This window comes from Oncorhynchus gorbuscha, linkage group LG06, assembly GCF_021184085.1.
Source record: "Oncorhynchus gorbuscha isolate QuinsamMale2020 ecotype Even-year linkage group LG06, OgorEven_v1.0, whole genome shotgun sequence".
Taxonomy (NCBI): Eukaryota; Metazoa; Chordata; class Actinopteri; order Salmoniformes; family Salmonidae; genus Oncorhynchus; species Oncorhynchus gorbuscha.
This window is the reverse complement of record NC_060178.1, coordinates 8,689,740-8,711,938: the sequence shown is the minus strand read 5'-3', so window position 1 is coordinate 8,711,938 and position 22,199 is coordinate 8,689,740. Positions and strand designations below refer to the sequence as shown.

The 22,199-nt window shown below is 49.7% G+C and overlaps 1 protein-coding gene across 3 annotated transcripts in view; it reads left to right on the top strand.

Moving 5' to 3' along the window:
- LOC124037494 (disintegrin and metalloproteinase domain-containing protein 10-like) overlaps window positions 1–18,063 on the top strand; it is a 32,349-nt gene extending 14,286 nt beyond the window's left edge. The window contains exons 5-17 of one of the 3 annotated variants that reach the window (XM_046352246.1): window positions 345–445; window positions 1,534–1,680; window positions 1,861–1,953; window positions 2,210–2,393; window positions 2,804–2,967; window positions 3,463–3,646; window positions 3,959–4,109; window positions 4,514–4,697; window positions 6,468–6,579; window positions 12,093–12,265; window positions 12,314–12,361; window positions 13,592–13,718; window positions 14,410–18,063. In XM_046352246.1, coding sequence (XP_046208202.1) covers window positions 345–445; window positions 1,534–1,680; window positions 1,861–1,953; window positions 2,210–2,393; window positions 2,804–2,967; window positions 3,463–3,646; window positions 3,959–4,109; window positions 4,514–4,697; window positions 6,468–6,579; window positions 12,093–12,265; window positions 12,314–12,361; window positions 13,592–13,718; window positions 14,410–14,642 — 1,901 coding nt within the window. In that variant the 3' untranslated portion in view covers window positions 14,643–18,063. Of the gene's footprint in view, window positions 1–344; window positions 446–1,530; window positions 1,681–1,860; window positions 1,954–2,209; window positions 2,394–2,803; window positions 2,968–3,462; window positions 3,647–3,958; window positions 4,110–4,513; window positions 4,698–6,467; window positions 6,580–12,092; window positions 12,362–13,591; window positions 13,719–14,409 lie in introns of all 3 variants that reach the window. The other 2 variants (XM_046352245.1, XM_046352247.1) reach the window with 2 other exon arrangements.
- The last annotated feature ends 4,136 nt before the right edge of the window (window positions 18,064–22,199 follow it).

The window sequence follows — 22,199 nt, the reverse complement described above, 5'->3', positions numbered from 1 at the left end:
CTGGTCACTATGGAGTCGCTCTCTGGTGACTATGGAGTCGCTCTCTGGTCACTATGGAGTCGCTCTCTGGTGACTATGGAGTCGCTCTCTGGTGACTATGGAGTCGCTCTCTGGTGACTATGGAGTCGCTCTCTGGTCACTATGGAGTAGCTCTCTGGTCACTATGGAGTAGCTCTCTGGTGACTATGGAGTAGCTCTCTGGTGACTATGGAGTCGCTCTCTGGTCACTATGGAGTCGCTCTCTGGTGACATCCAAGAGTAGCTGAAGAGGATGAAGTGGCAAGTCGTGAAGGTGACAAATGTCACTTCAGGTAATGTAAACGTGTGTGTTTCTCTCCCTTTAGATTACCCCCACAAGTATGGTCCAGAGGGGGGCTGTGCCGACCACTCTGTGTTTGAGAGGATGAAGAAATACCAGGCCACCGCCATGGAGGAGCCAAACACGGTGAGTTAACAGACTGGGGGGGTGTGTCTGAAATGGCACCCATAATTCCTTATATCGGGCACTACTTTGGACCAGGGCTCTATGGCACTACTGTATATACATTGAGTGTACCAAACATTAGGAACACCTGCTCTTTCTCTGACAGACTGACCAGGTGATGTCACCTGTTAAATCCACTTCAATCAGTGTAGCTGAACGGGAGGAGACGGGTTAAAGAAGGATTTTTAAGCCTTGAAACAATTGAGACATTTTATTTTACCTTTTATTTAACTAGTCAAGTCAGTTAAGAACAAATACTTATTTTCAATGACGGCCTAGGAACAGTGGGTTAACTGCCTTGTTCAGGGGCAGAAAGACAGATTTTTACCTTGTCAGCTCAGGGATTTGATCTTGTAACCTTCCGGTTACTAGTCCAATGATCTAACCACAAGGCCACCTGCCGCCCAGGGGACGCTCTATGTAGAGCCAGCTGAATGATGCATGGATTGTGTATGTGTGCTGTTCAGAGGGTGAATGGGAAAGACAAATCATTTATGTGCCTTTGAACAGGATATGGTATTAAGTACCAGGCGCATCGGTTTGAGTGTGTCAAGAACTGCAACGCTGCTGGGTTTTTCACACTCAACAGTTTCCCCTTTGTGTATCAAGAATGGTCCCCCACCCAAAGGACATCCAGCCAACCTGACACAACTGTGTGAAGCATTGGAGTCAAAATGGGCCAGCATCCCTGCGGAACGCTTTTAACACCTTGTAGAGTCCATTCCCCCAATGAATTGAGGCTGTTCTGAGGACAAAAGAGGAGGTGCAACTCAATATTAGGAAGGTGTTTGGTATACTCTGTGTATGTAACTGTGTGATGATACTCCACGTAAGTATCTTTTAGCTCAGTGGATACTACATCTTGCGTCAGATATTGGACTCGACATCTCATCAGTGAATGTATAATACTATGAAACTAAAAGATTAGGGAGTTCTTATCCTCATGGGGAGCTGATGGTACAATACAGTCTACAACAATACAGGTTTTAATACTGCCCCCTCCCCCCGCTCTACCCCTCTTCCTCTCCTCCTCCTCCTCCTCCCAGAAGCTCCATGCAGAGGAGGCGTCCAGTGACCCGGTGTTGCTGAGGAAGAGGAGGACGGCTCAGATAGAGAAGAACACCTGTCAACTCTTCATCCAGACAGACCACCTCTTCTTCAAGTACTACAAGACCAGGGAGGCTGTCATCGCACAGGTACTGGATGATACACGCACGCACGCATTATTCCTCAATAGCACCATGTGTATTGTTTGTGTGATACCGGGTTCTTTGGGGATGGGGAAACATGTCAATGTTTTTAGAACTGTGTGTCAAGATTCCATTCCAGAATAATGACGTGAATTCTGATGCATCTTGTTGTTGTTGTTGTTCCAGATCTCTAGTCACATCAAGGCTATTGATGCCATCTACCAGGGAACAGACTTCATGGGTATCCGGAACATCAGCTTTATGGTCAAGAGGATACGGGTGAGACCCTAGACAGTTGTTTTACCTGGCAACGTTCAGTCAGTCAGTCAATCAATCAGTCACCACCGGTTCCCACTTCCTGTTGTACTTCTGGTTGTCTGTAGTGATGTCACTTCCTGTTACCGCATCCTGTTTGTCTGTCATGATGCCACATCCAGTCACCACTTCCTGTTGTACTTTCTATTGTCTAGTGTGACATCACGTCCTGTTTCCACTTCCTGTTATATGTTTAACATGTGGCCACTTCCTGCTCCAGATCAACACTACTACAGATGAGAGGGACCGGTCCAACCCTTTCCGCTTCGCTAACATCGGCGTGGAGAAGTTCCTGGAGCTGAACTCTGAGCAGAATCACGACGACTACTGTCTGGCCTACGTCTTCACTGACAGGGACTTTGATGATGGTGTGCTGGGTCTGGCCTGGGTTGGAGCTCCTGCAGGTACTGACACACAATTACTGGTCCTGTCTGGCTCATTTGCGAAGACCATGGCGCTCCAAAAGTATTTGTGATGCATTATGGGTCTTGAAGGGATGGACCGTCCTTCACTAATACCTGTGTGTCCACAGGGAGTTCTGGAGAGATGGACTGACCCTCACTAATACCTGTCTGTCTGTCTTTCCACAGGGAGTTCTGGAGAGATGGACTGACCCTCACTAATACCTGTCTGTCTGTCTGTCTTTCCACAGGGAGTTCTGGAGAGATGGACCATCTCCCACTAATACCTGTCTGTCTGTCTTTCCACAGGGAGTTCTGGAGAGATGGACCATCTCCCACTAATACCTGTCTGTCCACAGGGAGTTCTGGAGAGATGGACTGACCCTCACTAATACCTGTCTGTCTGTCCACAGGAAGTTCTGGAGGGATCTGTGAGAAGAGTAAGCTGTACTCTGACGGGAAGAAGAAGTCCCTGAATACCGGCATCATCACTGTTCAGAACTACGCCTCCCACGTCCCTCCGAAGGTCTCACACATCACCTTTGCCCACGAGGTGGGACACAACTTTGGCTCGCCGGTGAGTTAGATAATCTAGCCTGCTGATGGTAATCTAGCCTGCTCTCACTCACTCACTCACTCACTCACTCACTCACTCACTCACCACTCACTCACTCACTCACCACTCACTCACTCACTCACTCAAACTCTCTCTCTCTCTCTCTCTCTCTCTCTCTCTCTCTCTCTCTCTCTCTCTCTCTCTCTCTCTCTCTCTCTCTCCTCTCTCTCTCTCCTCTCTCGGTCTCTCTCCCCCCCTCCTCTCTCTCCCCTTCCCCTCTCCCCACTCACACACACACACACACACACACACACACACACACACACACACACACACACACACACACACACACACACACTCACACTCACACTCACACTCACACTCACACTCACACTCTCCTCCCCCTCCCCTGTCTCTCTCTATCTCTCTCACTCACTCACTCACTCACTCACTCACTCACTCACTCACTCACTCACTCAGTGTGTGTACCTATGTATGTTCTGTTTGTAACCGCAGCATGACTCTGGGTCAGAGTGCACCCCAGGGGAGTCTAAGACCCAGGATAAGAAGGAGAAGGGGAACTACATCATGTACGCCCGAGCCACATCAGGAGACAAACTCAACAACAACAAGTTCTCCGTCTGTAGTGTCAGGAACATCAGCCAGGTCCTGGAGAAGAAGAGGGGAAGCTGCTTTGTCGGTACGTTTCCTCTGCTGTCTATGGTGTTTGAAGCTAATTTGTCGGTACGTTTCCTCTGCTGTCTATGGTGTTTGAAGCTAATTTGTCGGTACGTTTCCTCTGCTGTCTATGGTATTTGAAGCTAGTTTGTCGGTATGTTTCCTCTGCTGTGTTTGTAGAATTCAGTCAAATTTCTTCAAGCAGGATTTTTGGAAAGCCTTGGATTTTTTGGGAAAGTTTTTGAAATTCTACACTTCATTAAAGATCATATGTGTTATTATGAATGTCATTTCGTAATGTGTACGTGTTCTTTCTGCCCCCCTCCCCCTACAGAGTCAGGCCAGCCCATCTGTGGTAATGGGTTAGTGGAGCCAGGGGAGGAGTGTGACTGTGGATACAGCGATCAGTGCAGAGACCAGTGTTGCTATGACGCCGACCAGCCTGACAACAGGAAGTGTAAACTAAAACCCAACAAAGTCTGCAGGTAAGATAGCCCAACTGACAGAGTAGCTGTGGTCCAGGAAGTTAACCTGACAGGGTAGCTGTCGTCCAGGAAGTTAACCTGACAGGGTAGCTGTCGTCCAGGAAGTTAACCTGACAGGGTAGCTGTCGTCCAGGAAGTTAACCTGACAGGGTAGCTGTCGTCCAGGAAGTTAACCTGACAGGGTAGCTGTCGTCCAGGAAGTTAACCTGACAGGGTAGCTGTCGTCCAGGAAGATATGGGACTCAAACTGAAGAAATAAGACGCTTCGTTTCTTACAAATCTCATTGTAATTAAATTACTAAAATTGATGTGTGCAGAGAATATTTCTGTCATTTTGTTGTTTTCTGTCAAATGGTGTATTTTCCATAATACAAATTGAAGCCTTATGTCTTTCCCTCCCCCAGTCCCAGCCAGGGCCCGTGCTGTACTCCTGAGTGCTACTATAAGGGCCGTAATGAGAAGTGTCGTGAGGAGTCTGAGTGTGCTCATCAGGGCATGTGTAACGGGGGTACGGCCCAGTGCCCCACCTCTGAACCCAAGGCCAACTTCACCGCCTGCCACGGAGAAACTCAAGTGTGCCTCAACGGGGTGAGTGGATACCTGGCTACCTGTAGTTTGTAGTTAAATACCTGGCTACCTGTAGTTTGTAGTTAAATACCTGGCTACCTGTAGTTTGTAGTTAAATACCTGGCTACCTGTAGCGTGTAGTTAAATACCTGGCTACCTGTAGCGTGTAGTTAAATACCTGGCTACCTGTAGCGTGTAGTTAAATACCTGGTTACCTGTAGTGTGTAGTTGAATACCTGGGTACCTGTAAATACCTGGCGTGTAATTAAATACCTGGCTACCTGTAGCGTGTAGATAAATACCTGGCTAGCTGTAGCATGTAGTTGAATACCTGGGTACCTGTAGTTTGTAGTTAAATACCTGGCTACCTGTAGCGTGTAGTTAAATACCTGGCTACCTGTAGTGTGTAGATAAATACCTGGCTACCTGTAGTGTGTAGATAAATACCTGGCTACCTGTAGCGTGTAGTTAAATACCTGGCTACCTGTAGCGTGTAGATAAATACCTGGGTACCCGTAGTGTTTAATTACATTGAAAATAAGAATTTGTTCTTAACTGACTTGCCTAGTAAAATAAAGGTTTTAAAAAAACATCTGACAAAAATATGTAAAGACACTGAGAGGCAGCAGACTTTGTGAAATATTTAATTTAATATTAATATTTGTGTCATTCTCAACTTTTGGCCACGACTGTACTATTATCCTGCACATTCTTAAAATAAAGTGGTGATCCGAACTTCCCTAAAACTTGGATTAAATGTCAGGAATTGTGAAACTGAGTTTAAATGTATTTGGCTAAGGTGTATGTAAACTTCCGACTTCAACTGTACCTGGCTACCTGTAGTGTGTGAACCTATCGTCTAGCTTTGCGCCAACGTATACCGGGATCCTCAACTCAGCCTGGAATCTGCTCTGACCTGCACTGTTTTTATTTCTAATAGAATGGAACGCCTCTCATTTTTACTGTGAATGTTGTTTGCTATGTTTATCTGTGTCTTGTCCAATCAGTCCCCACATAGGAATTTTCCTCACAGGAAAATAAAAGGGCTGTATTTTCCTACTAGCTCTGACTTTGCTAATTAGTGTTAGAGAATTTCCAGTCATTGGGTGATTTTCAGTACCTATACTGAAGTAGAAAGAAGGATCTATCTATATAAGTTTAAATATTAGACGTGTTAAAAAAAACCAGAACGGAAGCAGAATCCGTGTGGATGAAGCAAGGTAGACCAACAAGACGTGACTGGTCTGGGCCATATCTGATCTGGTGAAGGCTACTGGACATGGTTTTAATCATACATAGATAACACCGGCCTGAACTTGTGAAGATCTTTGGACGGGAACATTAGCTAATCAGTTATAGGCACCATTAGACCCGCAGTAGGAGTGTGCATGTCACGCCACCAATAGAATCTATGCCCCAATGTCTGAGCCAATAAGGGAATGGAAACCAAGCAAGAAGATACGATTCATACAGTGGATTGACAATGTTTATGTCAGGGTGAAACTGTATAAAAGCCAAGTACTAAGAATGGAGAGTCAGTTCTTCCATGGAATTGCTCTGCTTTGTTACTCCCTGTATTAAAGTCTATTTGAATTCACAAGCTCCGGTATATTTGATTCAATATTTCCACGACATTAGCTACTTTATTGAGAGACAAAATGTACTTACTATAAATGTGACATGTGGTTGTCCCACCTAGCTAAGGTAAAATGCATTAAACTGTAAGTCCCTCTGGATAAATGACTAAAATGTCACATGGTATCTCATCCCTTCTATTGGCTCCTCCTCCAGGGCTGTTCTGGCTCCATCTGTGAGAAGTATGGTCTGGAGGTCTGTACCTGTGCCAGCGTGGAGGGCAAGGACGAGACTGACGAGCTGTGCCACGTTTGCTGTAGTGAGAAAAGTGAGTCCTGTTACCACGTCCTCGCGGTCGGTCCCCTCCTGACACCGCGTCCTCACGGTCGGTCCCCTCCTGTCACCGCGTCCTCGCGGTCGGTCCCCTCCTGACACCGCGTCCTCGCGGTCGGTCCCCTCCTGACACCGCGTCCTCGAGGTCGGTCCCCTCCTGACACCGCGTCCTCGCGGTCGGTCCCCTCCTGACACCGCGTCCTCGCGGTCGGTCCCCTCCTGACACCGCATCCTCGCGGTCGGTCCCCTCCTGACACCGCATCCTCGCGGTCGGTCCCCTCCTGACACCGCGTCCTCGCGGTCGGTCCCCTCCTGACACCGCGTCCTCGCGGTCGGTCCCCTCCTGACACCGCATCCTCGCGGTCGGTCCCCTCCTGACACAGCGTCCTCGCGGTCGGTCCCCTCCTGACACAGCGTCCTCGCGGTCGGTCCCCTCCTGTTACCACGTCCTCACGGTCCCCTCCTGACACCACGTCCTCACGGTCCCCTCCTGTCACCACGTCCTCGCGGTCGGTCCCCTCCTGTCACCACGTCCTCGCGGTCGGTCCCCTCCTGTCACCACGTCCTCGCGGTCGGTCCCCTCCTGTCACCACGTCCTCGCGGTCGGTCCCCTCCTGTCACCACGTCCTCGCGGTCCCCACCTGACACCACGTCCTCACGGTCGGTCCCCTCCTGTTACCACGTCCTCACGGTCCCCACCTGACACCACGTCCTCACGGTCCCCTCCTGTCACCACGTCCTCGCGGTCGGTCCCCTCCTGTCACCACGTCCTCGCGGTCGGTCCCCTCCTGTCACCACGTCCTCACGGTCCCCACCTGACACCACGTCCTCACGGTCCCCTCCTGTTACCACGTCCTCACGGTCCCCACCTGACACCACGTCCTCACGGTCGGTCCCCTCCTGTTACCACGTCCTCACGGTCCCCACCTGACACCACGTCCTCACGGTCGGTCCCCTCCTGTTACCACGTCCTCACGGTCCCCACCTGACACCACGTCCTCACGGTCCCCACCTGTCACCACGTCCTCACGGTCGGTCCCCTCCTGTCACCACGTCCTCGCGGTCGGTCCCCTCCTGTCACCACGTCCTCGCGGTCGGTCCCCTCCTGTCACCACGTCCTCACGGTCCCCACCTGACACCACGTCCTCACGGTCCCCTCCTGTTACCACGTCCTCACGGTCCCCACCTGACACCACGTCCTCACGGTCGGTCCCCTCCTGTCACCACGTCCTCACGGTCCCCACCTGACACCACGTCCTCACGGTCGGTCCCCTCCTGTTACCACGTCCTCACGGTCCCCACCTGACACCACGTCCTCACGGTCCCCTCCTGTTACCACGTCCTCGCGGTCGGTCCCCTCCTGTCACCACGTCCTCGCGGTCGGTCCCCTCCTGTCACCACGTCCTCACGGTCCCCACCTGACACCACGTCCTCACGGTCGGTCCCCTCCTGTTACCACGTGCTCACGGTCGGTCCCCTCCTGTCACCACGTCCTCACGGTCGGTCCCCTCCTGTCACCACGTCCTCACGGTCCCCACCTGACACCACGTCCTCACGGTCCCCTCCTGTTACCACGTGCTCACGGTCGGTCCCCTCCTGTCACCACGTCCTCACGGTCGGTCCCCTCCTGTCACCACGTCCTCACGGTCGGTCCCCTCCTGTCACCACGTCCTCACGGTCGGTCCCCTCCTGTCACCACGTCCTCACGGTCGGTCCCCACCTGACACCACGTCCTCACGGTCGGTCCCCTCCTGACACCACGTCCTCACGGTCGGTCCCCTCCTGACACCACGTCCTCACGGTCGGTCCCCTCCTGACACCACGTCCTCACGGTCGGTCCCCTCCTGTCACCACGTCCTCACGGTCCCCACCCGACACCACGTCCTCACGGTCGGTCCCCACCCGACACCACGTCCTCACGGTCGGTCCCCTCCCGACACCACGTCCTCACGGTCCCCTCCCGTTACCACGTCCTCACTGTCCCCTCCCGACACCACGTCCTCACGGTCCCCTCCCGACACCACGTCCTCACGGTCCCCTCCCGTTACCACGTCCTCACGGTCCCCTCCCTGACACCACGTCCTCACACGGTCCCCTCCCCGTTACCACGTCCTCACGGTCCCCTCCTGACACCACGTCCTCACGGTCCCACGGTCCCCTCCACGTTACCACGGTCCCCTCCCGACACCACGTCCTCACGGTCCCCTCCCGACACCACGTCCTCACGGTCGTTACCACGTCCCCTCCTCCCGTCACCACGTCCTCACGGTCCCCACCTGACACCACGTCCTCACGGTCCCCTCCTGTCACCACGTCCTCACGGTCCCCTCCTGTCACCACGTCCTCCCGGTCGGTCCCCTCCTGACACCACGTCCTCACGGTCCCCTCCCCGACACCACGTCCTCACGGTCCCCTCCCGTTACCACGTCCTCACGGTCCCCTCCCGACACCACGTCCTCACGGTCCCCTCCCGACACCACGTCCTCACGGTCCCCTCCGTCACCACGTCCTCACGGTCCCTCCTGTCACCACGTCCTCACGGTCCCCTCCTGTCACCACGTCCTCCGGTCGGTCCCCTCCTGTCACCACGTCCTCCCGGTCCCCACCTGACACCACGTCCTCACGGTCCCCTCCTGTTACCACGTGCTCACGGTCGGTCCCCTCCTGTTACCACGTGCTCACGGTCGGTCCCCTCCTGTTACCACGTGCTCACGGTCGGTCCCCTCCTGTCACCACGTCCTCACGGTCGGTCCCCTCCCTGTCACCACGTCCTCACGGTCCCCACCTGACACCACGTCCTCACGGTCGGTCCCCTCCTGACACCACGTCGTCACGGTCGGTCCCCTCCTGACACCACGTCCTCACGGTCGGTCCCCTCCTGACACCACGTCCTCACGGTCGGTCCCCTCCTGTTACCACGTCCTCACGGTCCCCACCTGACACCACGTCCTCACGGTCGGTCCCCTCCTGTTACCACGTCCTCACGGTCCCCACCTGACACCACGTCCTCACGGTCCCCTCCCGTTACCACGTCCTCACGGTCCCCTCCCGACACCACGTCCTCACGGTCCCCACCCGACACCACGTCCTCACGGTCCCCTCCTGTCACCACGTCCTCACGGTCCCCTCCTGTCACCACGTCCTCCCGGTCGGTCCCCTCCTGACACCACGTCCTCACGGTCCCCTCCCGACACCACGTCCTCACGGTCCCCTCCCGTTACCACGTCCTCACGGTCCCCTCCCGACACCACGTCCTCACGGTCCCCACCCGACACCACGTCCTCACGGTCCCCACCCGACACCACGTCCTCACGGTCCCCTCCTGTCACCACGTCCTCACGGTCCCCTCCTGTCACCACGTCCTCCCGGTCGGTCCCCTCCTGTCACCACGTCCTCCCGGTCCCCACCTGACACCACGTCCTCACGGTCCCCTCCTGTTACCACGTGCTCACGGTCGGTCCCCTCCTGTTACCACGTGCTCACGGTCGGTCCCCTCCTGTTACCACGTGCTCACGGTCGGTCCCCTCCTGTCACCACGTGCTCACGTTCGGTCCCCTCCTGTCACCACGTCCTCACGGTCCCCACCTGACACCACGTCCTCGCGGTCGGTCCCCTCCTGACACCACGTCGTCGCGGTCGGTCCCCTCCTGACACCACGTCCTCACGGTCGGTCCCCTCCTGACACCACGTCCTCACGGTCGGTCCCTCCTGTTACCACGTCCTCACGGTCCCCACCTGACACCACGTCCTCACGGTCGGTCCCCTCCTGTTACCACGTCCTCACGGTCCCCACCTGACACCACGTCCTCACGGTCGGTCCCCTCCTGTTACCACGTCCTCACGGTCCCCACCTGACACCACATCCTCACGGTCCCCACCTGTTACCACGTCCTCGCGGTCGGTCCCCTCCTGTCACCACGTCCTCGCGGTCGGTCCCCTCCTGTTACCACGTCCTCACGGTCCCCACCTGACACCACGTCCTCACGGTCCCCTCCTGTCACCAAGTCCTCGCGGTCGGTCCCCTCCTGTCACCAAGTCCTCGCGGTCGGTCCCCTCCTGTCACCACGTCCTCGCGGTCGGTCCCCTCCTGTCACCACGTCCTCGCGGTCCCCACCTGACACCACGTCCTCACGGTCCCCTCCTGTTACCACGTGCTCACGGTCGGTCCCCTCCTGTTACCACGTGCTCACGGTCGGTCCCCTCCTGTCACCACGTCCTCACGGTCGGTCCCCTCCTGTCACCACGTCCTCACGGTCGGTCCCCCCCTGTCACCACGTCCTCACGGTCCCCTCCTGTCACCACGTCCTCACGGTCCCCTCCTGTCACCACGTCCTCACGGTCGGTCCCCTCCTGACACCACGTCCTCACGGTCCCCTCCTGACACCACGTCCTCACGGTCCCCTCCTGTCACCACGTCCTCACGGTCGGTCCCCTCCCGACACCACGTCCTCACGGTCCCCTCCCGTCACCACGTCCTCACGGTCGGTCCCCTCCCGACACCACGTCCTCACGGTCGGTCCCCTCCCGACACCACGTCCTCACGGTCGGTCCCCTCCCGACACCACGTCCTCACGGTCGGTCCCCTCCCGACACCACCTCACGGTCGGTCCCCTCCCGACACCACGTCCTCACGGTCGGTCCCCTCCCGACACCACGTCCTCACGGTCGGTCCCCTCCCGACACCACGTCCTCACGGTCGGTCCCCTCCCGACACCACGTCCTCACGGTCGGTCCCCTCCCGACACCACGTCCTCACGGTCGGTCCCCTCCCGACACCACGTCCTCACGGTCGGTCCCCTCCCGACACCACGTCCTCACGGTCGGTCCCCTCCCGACACCACGTCCTCACGGTCGGTCCCCTCCCGACACCACGTCCTCACGGTCGGTCCCCTCCCGACACCACGTCCTCACGGTCGGTCCCCTCCCGTCACCACGTCCTCACGGTCGGTCCCCTCCCGACACCACGTCCTCACGGTCGGTCCCCTCCCGACACCACGTCCTCACGGTCGGTCCCCTCCCGACACCACGTCCTCACGGTCGGTCCCCTCCCGACACCACGTCCTCACGGTCGGTCCCCTCCCGACACCACGTCCTCACGGTCGGTCCCCTCCCGACACCACGTCCTCACGGTCGGTCCCCTCCCGACACCACGTCCTCACGGTCCCCTCCTGACATTCATGTCGTTTTAGGACTTATATTGGAATTGTATTATGTCCTTTACAGGTTTAGCTACATTCTAGATACTTTCCAAACGTTCCTGGGTGTTTCAGAAATCCCGGTTGGAGGATTCCTGGTTGGAGGATTCCCTCGTGATTTTGGGAATCCTCCAATCAAGGATTTCTGGGGAAAAAGCGGAACATTTTCTTGAATTGTTCAATCTTACTTGCCAGCTTGTATGATCGCTACATTGTAAGACAATGTTTAAAGCTCTTCGAGATTTTTTTTGTAATGAATAGCGTTATAAAATATGCCGTTATTATCGACTCCTGTGATTCTCTCATGTTGCAGTGAACCCCAACACCTGCAGCAGTACGGGTTCAGAGAAGCTGGCCGGGTTCTTCAATAAGAAAGTCACCACGCTGCCTGCGGGGTCTCCCTGCAACGACTTCAAGGGCTACTGTGACGTGTTTATGAGGTGTCGGCTGGTGGACGCGGACGGCCCTCTGGCCAGACTGAAGAAGGCCATCTTCAACCCTGAGCTCTATGAGAACATTGCAGAGTGGAAGAAGGCCATCTTCAACCCTGAGCTCTATGAGAACATTGCAGAGTGGATAGTGGTACGTAGCTTACTGACCGACTCTTCAACCCTGAGCTCTATGAGAACATTGCAGAGTGGATAGTGGTACGTAGCTTACTGACCGACTCTTCAACCGTGAGCTCTATGAGAACATTGCAGAGTGGATAGTGGTACGTAGCTTACTGACCGACTCTTCAACCGTGAGCTCTATGAGAACATTGCAGAGTGGATAGTGGTACGTAGCTTACTGACCGACTCTTCAACCGTGAGCTCTATGAGAACATTGCAGAGTGGCTAGTGGTACGTAGCTTACTGACCAACTCTTCAACCCTGAGCTCTATGAGAACATTGCGGAGTGGATAGTGGTACGTAGCTTACTGACCGACTCTTCAACCGTGAGCTCTATGAGAACATTGCAGAGTGGCTAGTGGTACGTAGTTTACTGACCGACTCTTCAACCCTGAGCCCATTTTGGTTTTCAACCGATGTAAAGTGGCACACTGGCGTGCCTTGGGGAACTCGCACGTAATCCACGAAACTTATCCTAAACTTGTTTTATATATATATATATATATATATATATATATATATATATATATATATATATATATATATATATATATATATATATATATATATTAATAAATTAACCAAGCAGCACTGCTTCCTAACACAGCGCACATCCAATCAGGAAGCCAGCCGCACCAATGTGTCGGAGGAAACACCACAGGAGTCGCTGGTGCGCGATGAGACAAGGATACCGGCCACGCCCTCCCTAACCCGGACGACGCTAGGCCAATTGTGCGTCGCCCCATGGACCTCCTGGTCGCGGCCGGTTACGACAGAGCCTGGGCGCGAACCCAGAGTCTCTGGTGGCACAGCTGGCGCTGCAGTACAGCGCCCTTAACCACTGCTCCACCCGGGAGGCCCTTTTATTTTATGTACACTCAATTATAATTTGTGACCTGTGGAATGTGCATGCCATGTTGACGTGGGAGCACCGGCTCAGACAATACATGAAATGTCACACGGTTCTATCTGTGTGACAGTGTTTGTCACAGAAAATAAGTACTTTGCAGTATGGATCAAGATGAGATTGGAGGTAATTTAAAACCAAAATAAATTATTTGGAAAAGTTTTTGAGCCGCAGAAATGTTTATCCCATCAGGGTGTGACACGTTTTTTTTTTTACCGTTGGGAACCACTGCAGTAGGTGTCACTATATATATACCATTAAATGTAATCTGTGTTTTCCATTTTCTAATTCCAGGCTCACTGGTGGGCAGTGTTGTTGATGGGCATCGCTTTGATCATGTTGATGGCTGGCTTCATTAAGATCTGTAGTGTCCACACCCCTTCCAGCAATCCCAAACTGCCTCCACCCAAACCACTACCAGGTGAGTGTCTGTCTTCACACCCAGCTCTCCCACCCAAACCACTACCAGGTGAGTGTCTGTCTTCACACCCAGCTCTCCCACCCAAACCACTACCAGGTGAGTGTCTGTCTTCACACCCAGCTCTCCCACCCAAACCACTACCAGGTGAGTGTCTGTCTTCACACCCAGCTCTCCCACCCAAACCACTACCAGGTGAGTGTCTGTCTTCACACCCAGCTCTCCCACCCAAACCACTACCAGGTGAGTGTCTGTCTTCACACCCAGCTCTCCCACCCAAACCACTACCAGGAGAGTGTCTGTCTTCACACCCAGCTCTCCCACCCAAACCACTACCAGGTGAGTGTCTGTCTTCACACCCAGCTCTCCCACCCAAACCACTACCAGGTGAGTGTCTGTCTTCACACCCAGCTCTCCCACCCAAACCACTACCAGGTGAGTGTCTGTCTTCACACCCAGCTCTCCCACCCAAACCACTACCAGGTGAGTGTCTGTCTTCACACCCAGCTCTCCCACCCAAACCACTGGAGATACGAGCCGGTCTTCTCAATGGACTTACTGTCTACTTAGTCTTGTTTTCAACTCTGTGGTCGTTTTGTTGGGGTGCGTTACAAACCTTCAGACGATTTGGGAAGTGGAGCAGACGAGCTGTTGATAGGTTGTGAACTAATCCGTCTCCCCCCCTCGACACCAGGCACGCTAAAGAGGAGGAGAGCCCAGCAGCACGCACGGGACGCCCGAGACGCCCAGGTGCACCAGTCCCAGTCCCACCACGGAGGTGGAGATCACGGCCAGCACCACCCAGTCTCCGGAGGCCAGCGGCAGCAGCCCTCACGCCAGGCCCAGCCACAGCCCCAGCCTCAGAGGCATCACCGCAGCCAGGGCCAGCCTAGAGAAAACTACCAGATGGGTCAGATGAGACGCTGAGCTGTTGAGACACCGGGGCTCGGGGTGGGACCACTCGGGGTGGAACCGCTAGGTCCGCTGCTCCTTCCATCGACTGCTCCTTGCCTTGGCTCCTCCACGTGCCTATCTATGTAACTGGTGGGACTGGGATTTGAACCGATTTGTGGGATTTTAATCCGGGTCTCCAGGGTGGGAATCTGACATCCTAACCATTTAGATCAACAGGATTTTCTTCGCTTTTTCTTGATTGGAATCAAGGGAAAGGGAATCACACTTTAGTTTTTACACATTTTTTTTAGGATTTCCTCTTGGTCTAATGGTTAAGGTGTTGGGTTGCCACGTGGGAGGACCTGGGTTCGAATCCCACCAGTTTACACCTAACAGTAGGATAAAACACTTGCTTCAGTCCTTCCAAAGAACAGCCTTAAACTGGTTGTTTTACCATCCTCATACCCTCCATCTACAAACAAAACAGAGTTGAGAAAGTGAGAATAAACTGACCCCCCCCCTCTCCAACAACCACCACTGACTAGAGCCTGCAGCACGGCTGACCTCTTCAGTCTTGTTTTCTGTGGCTCTCTATGTGCAGTGGAATCCACCATCAGTCATTTTGTTTGACCATCCACCATTTTTTTATCTTGTGGAGTGGAGTGGAAGTGACCATCCACCATTTTGTTTTTTTGTGGAGTGGAGTAGAAGTGACCATCCACCATTTTGTTTTTTTGTTTTGTGGAGTGGAAGTGACCATCCACCATTTTGTTTTTTTGTTTTGTGGAGTGGAAGTGACCATCCACCATTTTGTTTTGTGGAGTGGAAGTGACCATCCACCATTTTGTTTTGTGGAGTGGAAGTGACCATCCACCATTTTGTTTTGTGGAGTGGAAGTGACCATCCACCATTTTTTTATTTTTTTATTTTTGTGGAGTGGAAGTGACCATCCACCATTTTTTTATTTTTTTTTTTTTGTGGAGTGGAAGTGACCATTGGCCATTTCCAATGCAGTAGGTCTTCGGTCTGCCTCTTTTTCCCACCAAATCTTTCTTTCTTTCAATGGAGTGCCAACGAGTGGAGGAATGGAATGGTTTCATCACGTGTAGCTTTACTACCTTCGGTCATGTTTTTTCTTTCGATTTGTAAAGTACCTCCGCTTTGAGTGAGAACACCCATGTGATCCGTGGCTCCTGGTTGGTTGAAATGTTTTGTCAGCCATAGTAGCCAGGAAATGAAGTGAAAAACACTCGGAGGAGATTTGCTAAAAACACAACGTTTCAAACAAAACTGGGAAAAGAGACGAAGCTCTTCTCTTGGTTTCTCCATGTAGAGACTGACTGTCTTCTGCATGTGATTGTACAGATTTCATTGTAACATAAGTGAAAAAACTAAACTATTTCTTCTACTGTAAATGTACGTATGATTCTTGACTGTGTTTTTGGGTTAGTACTGTACTCTCAGGACAGTAACACAAATGAAGATATCTGGAATAGTAAATGGACAGCATTTCACCAATCAAGTTCTTCTTTTACTGCAGTGATGGAATCACATGGATGGAATTCTCTATGGCGTTGTGTTTAGCGTCCGGTTGCAAGATGCTCTAGGTTCCAAGGGTTGAACAAAAAGGTCACCGCCATTTTCCCACTACTTCTCACCTTTGACCTTTTGTGACTTTGAAGATCTCCAAGATCTCTTCATCGGGTAACGACTTGTTCTGATCACGTCACGATGACATCATGATTAATGACTTGTTCCGGTCGCGTCATGATGACATCATGATTAATGACTTGTTCCGGTCGCGTCATGATGACATCATGATTCATGACTTGTTCCGGTCGCGTCACGATGACATCATGATTAATGACTTGTTCCGAACACCGTCATGATGACATCACGATGTAAAGACTTGTTCTGTTGACGTCACGATGACATTACGATGTAACGACTTGTTCTGATGACGTCACGATGTAACGATTCGGGATAGAAGAATCAGGGGAAAGAAAGGAAAGGGAACTTCATTTTTAGTTTTTACACACTTCTTCTTTTTCTTGATATGTTTTGATGCAGAAGAATAGAACAAATAACCACTAATGGAAAGCTGATGATTCTGCCTGTTATATTAGGTCAGTGATGCGTTTTTCTTTATTTTTTTTAAGAGACATTTTATGGCACGCATTCAAAATGGCAGCCTATTCACTATTTAGCCCTATGCACCCTTGGTCAAAAGTAGTGCACTATATAGGGTTTAGGGTGCCATTTCGGACATACACTTACTTTAGTACGGAGTGCATTAATAGTATCAAATTGCTAGGTTTATGTGAGTGTGGAAAATAAATACAAAAACAATTCCAGAATGGATGAAAAAAAAAAAACATTGAATACAATTGATATCAAACTGTTCATTTTCAATGTGGGCATGGAGTCATTATTATTATTATTATTTTTTAATATGACTACGGTTGATTTGACAAAAGGTCTGTACTAAATTGTCTGTTACGTAATTGATCACAACCGATAACTTGCCAATGATAGCTGGTGTTTACTAGTTTGGGTCTGTAGTTCAGACAGCAGGGGGAGGAGTTATTCCAAGATGGTGGCACTTTCAAACTAACACTAACACTATGTATAGAGCTAGAATCTGGATTGAGTGGTCTTCCATCCTGCAACAATGTGTGTGGAGGCCTGGATTGGGTTCATTAGGCATCAAACGGAAGAAAACGGACTGCAACACGGAAGGGCCTACCTGGATTTGTCTATAAAAAAAAGAAACGTTCATTTTCGTTTTTTTCCCGTTACAAAACGTTTTGAACACCGTTTTCTGCTGTTTGCCCTAATGAAGACGACCCTGTTGTGTTGCTCCTCTGTGTCCTTTACCGAGGTGAAGACTGTGGGCTTTTGACATTTAACATTGGTGTGCCATACATGTCTTTGTACTTGTGGGCGAACGAGTCATATCATTTTATGAATGAGTCACATCTTTTTCTTTTTATCATTACCTTCTATGTAGGAAAAGCCAGTAGGAAGGTCTCTAAAAGCCATGCACTAGTTTGAATGGATGTCACATAGCCTGGACCCAGACCTACTACTGCTGTCTGGCCAACTCCTATGGTAATTGTCATGCCAAACAGTGATTTGACTATGATTTATTTTATTATTTTTTTGCATAGGAGTTGGCCAGTCAAACAGATGTGGGGGTCCCTGGATAGAAGTGTCAGGGTTTTTTTGAGGAGATAAAGACTACGAGACAGGAGTACTAGGTGTTTACTCCTGCCCTTTTAAAACTACAAAGACGGTAGGCTGGGTTGATGTGGAACAGCATTTGGAACATAGCCTAGATCACGTAAGCAACTTCAAAGCTAACCCCAACCATACTGTTCTGGGTCAAATCTGTTCTTTTCAACACTATCATGCTGACCCCAACCATACTGTTCTGGGTCAAATCTGTTCTTTTGACCCCAACCATACTGTTCTGGGTCAAATCTGTTCTTTTCCAACACATGCTGACCCCAACCATACTGTTCTGGGTCAAATCTGTTCTTTTCCAACACTATCACGCTGACCCCAACCATACTGTTCTGGGTCAAATCTGTTCTTTTCCAACACTATCATGCTGACCCCAACCATACTGTTCTGGGTCAAATCTGTTCTTTTCAACACTAACATGCTGACCCCAACCATACTGTTCTGGGTCAAATCTGTTCTTTTCCAACACTATCATGCTGACCCCAACCATACTGTTCTGGGTCAAATCTGTTCTTTTCAACACTATCATGCTGACCCCAACCATACTGTTCTGGGTCAAATCTGTTCTTTTCCAACACTATCACGCTGACCCCAACCATACTGTTCTGGGTCAAATCTGTTCTTTTCAACACTAACATGCTGACCCCAACCATACTGTTCTGGGTCAAATCTGTTCTTTTCAACACTAACATGCTGACCCCAACCATACTGTTCTGGGTCAAATCTGTTCTTTTCCAACACTATCACGCTGACCCCAACCATACTGTTCTGGGTCAAATCTGTTCTTTTCAACACTAACATGCTGACCCCAACCATACTGTTCTGGGTCAAATCTGTTCTTTTCCAACACTATCACGCTGACCCCAACCATACTGTTCTGGGTCAAATCTGTTCTTTTCAACACTAACATGCTGACCCCAACCATACTGTTCTGGGTCAAATCTGTTCTTTTCCAACACTATCATGCTGACCCCAACCATACTGTTCTGGGTCAAATCTGTTCTTTTCAACACTATCATGCTGACCCCAACCATACTGTTCTGGGTCAAATCTGTTCTTTTCCAACACTATCACGCTGACCCCAACCATACTGTTCTGGGTCAAATCTGTTCTTTTCAACACTAACATGCTGACCCCAACCATACTGTTCTGGGTCAAATCTGTTCTTTTCCAACACTATCACGCTGACCCCAACCATACTGTTCTGGGTCAAATCTGTTCTTTTCAACACTAACATGCTGACCCCAACCATACTGTTCTGGGTCAAATCTGTTCTTTTCCAACACTATCATGCTGACCCCAACCATACTGTTCTGGGTCAAATCTGTTTTTTTCAACACTATCATGCTGACCCCAACCATACTGTTCTGGGTCAAATCTGTTCTTTTCCAACACTATCATGCTGACCCCAACCATACTGTTCTGGGTCATTTCCTGCATGGTTCCAGCAGCTATGGTTTAATGTGTAACCAGGCCAGGGTAGTATAACTTGGTTTGGTTCGGTTCAGCTCGGTATTGTGAGAAGGATATTGGACTCTGTTGGGGACTTAAACGCTTGTCTGTCTTCCATTGAATCCTGTATTTCACATTGCTGAATAACTGGGAGACTGGTCGCTAAATGGATCATGAAGGAAGCCGTTTTAATAAGAAAATATCTGACCAGCTAGCACACTCACAATACACCAAGCCAGACTTTTTTTTCCCCCCCTGTAAACTTGTACAGTAGTTGGAGAATTTAAGAGTTTTAATTTGAAAATAAAAATCAACATTTTTGAAGTTGAGGAAAGACTGTTCAGAAACAAAACATCCCCTCCTCAAAACCTTCTCAGTAACACTTGATTTTTGAAGGGAACCTTCGTAAGTATTTCAAAACATTCATAAACCGTACATAAAACATTCATAAGCAGTACATAAAACATTCATAAGCAGTACATAAAACATTCATAAGCAGTACATAAAACATTCATAAGCAGTACATAAAACATTCATAGTACATAAAACATTCATAAGCAGTACATAAAACATTCATAAGCAGTACATAAAACATTCATAAGCAGTACATAAAACATTCATAAGCAGTACATAAAACATTCATAAACCGTACATAAAACATTCATAAGCAGTACATAAAACAATGTACATAAAACATTCATAAACCGTACATAAAACATTCAGTTATATAACATTCATAAACCGTACATAAAACATTCATAAGCAGTACATAAAACATTCATAAACCGTACATAAAACATTCATTAACATAAATTCATGTTTAAAACATTCATAAGCAGTACATAAAACATTCATAAACCGTACATAAAACATTCATAAGCAGTACATAAGTATTTCATAGTAGACATAATGTATTAGATGCTTACACAATGATTATGAATGTGTTATAACATCTTATGTAGGTACGCTTTAAATAGTGTTTACCAACCTCCCTGGGTTGTTCTCTTATCTATGCTAGTTGAAATGGGATTAGTTTTAAATATCATTTACTTTAATTCTCCACCATCATGAAAATGGTAAAAAAATAAAATAATAATAAAGTCAGTGTGATGGACTTAAATGTTTCCTTCATTCTCATTTGGTTTAAGTCAGTTATCCTGTGGCATGGTTTCTTTAAATTATTATTATAATTATAATTTTTTTTCGTGGTCTTCATGATAAAGAAGGTTCTAAGCGTATTACGTGCACTGAAATGTCCAAATTGAGTTGAAAAAAAATGTTGTTAGGTGAAATGAAAATCTAGGCCCGAAAGAACACACGATGATTAAAAAGTTTTAAAAAACTACTGTCTGATTTTAATGTTCACTGTGTTTTATACAGTAGCAAACATTGTTGTTCACTTTGAACATTTTTACTAAAGAAATTCAAAAAATGTATTGTGTATTTTTTTTTTTGAGTACTTTAAATGCATTAATTAAAAGATTCGTTCAAAATAAATTGGATTTGATTCACTGTATAAAAATGTGTTTAAAACTATTACTTGAATAATATTTGTATTTAGTTCTATTGGTGTTTTTATAGTAATTTCTCTCCAGTAATTCAGGTTTGGACTATGGTATTTCAGTGTGAATACAGTTGTAGTTTTGGCCTTGTCTGCTTGCAGTATGCATTTATTTAGTTATAGGCTTGTTACATTTGGTCATGGGGCGCAGCTGGCCAGATATTTTCAACCCTAAAACCACATTGATCTCCTAGATATCCATATCCTAGAGGAGGCTATTTAACTCTTGTTTATTCTAGCCTATAATCAAATAAATACAAACCAACTGGCAAGTGTCATCACTGACATTTTCAACCCGTCTCCGACTGAGTCTGTAATACCTACATGTTGCAAGTAGACCACCATCGTCCCTTTGCCCAAGAACACCAAGGTAACCTGCCTAAATGACTACCGACCCGTAGCACTCACGTCTGTAAGCCACATAACTCATCCCTCTGCAACTGGATCCTGGACATCCTGACGGGCTGCCCCCACGTGGTAAGAGTAGGTAACAACACATCTGCCACACTGATCCTCAAGACGGGGGCCCCTCAGGGGTGCGTGCTTAGTCCCCTCCTGTACTCCCTTTTCACCCATGACTGCATGGCCAAGCACGACTCCAACACAGTCATTAAGTTTGCCGACAACACACCGATGGTTGGCCTGATCACCGACAACGATGAGACAGGAAGGAGGTCAGAGACCTGGCAGTGTGGTACAAGGACAACAACCTCTCCCTCAACGTGATCAAGACAAATTAGCTGTTCATGGACTACAGGAAAAGTAGGGCCGAGCATCCATCCATTCACATCGATGGGGCTGCAGTGGAGCGGGTCGAGAGTTTGAAGTTCCTTGGTGTCCACATCACCAACAAACTATCATGGTCCAAACACACCAAGACAGTTGTGGAGAGGGCACAACACCTATTCCCCCCCCAGGAAAAATATTTGGCTTGGGTCCTCAGATCCTCAAAAGGTTCTACAGCTGCACCATCGAGAGCATCCTGATTGGTTGCATCACCGACTGGTATGGCAACTGCTTGGCCTCCGACTGCAAGGCAGTTGGACTAGTAACCGAAAGGTTGCAGAATGACTGGCAGCTCAGGGATTTGATCTTGCAACCTTTCAGTTACTAGTCCAATGCTCTAACGACTAGGCCACCTGCCGCCCCAGATACAGGCCACCCATACGTAGAATGTATGCACACATGACTGTAAGTCGCTTTGGATAAAAGCGTCTGCTAAATGGCATATATTATTATTATACAGTATCTCATGAAAATCAAATCAAATTGTTCCTAGCCCGTCATTGAAAATAAGAATTTGTTCTTAACGGACTTGCCTAGTTAAATAA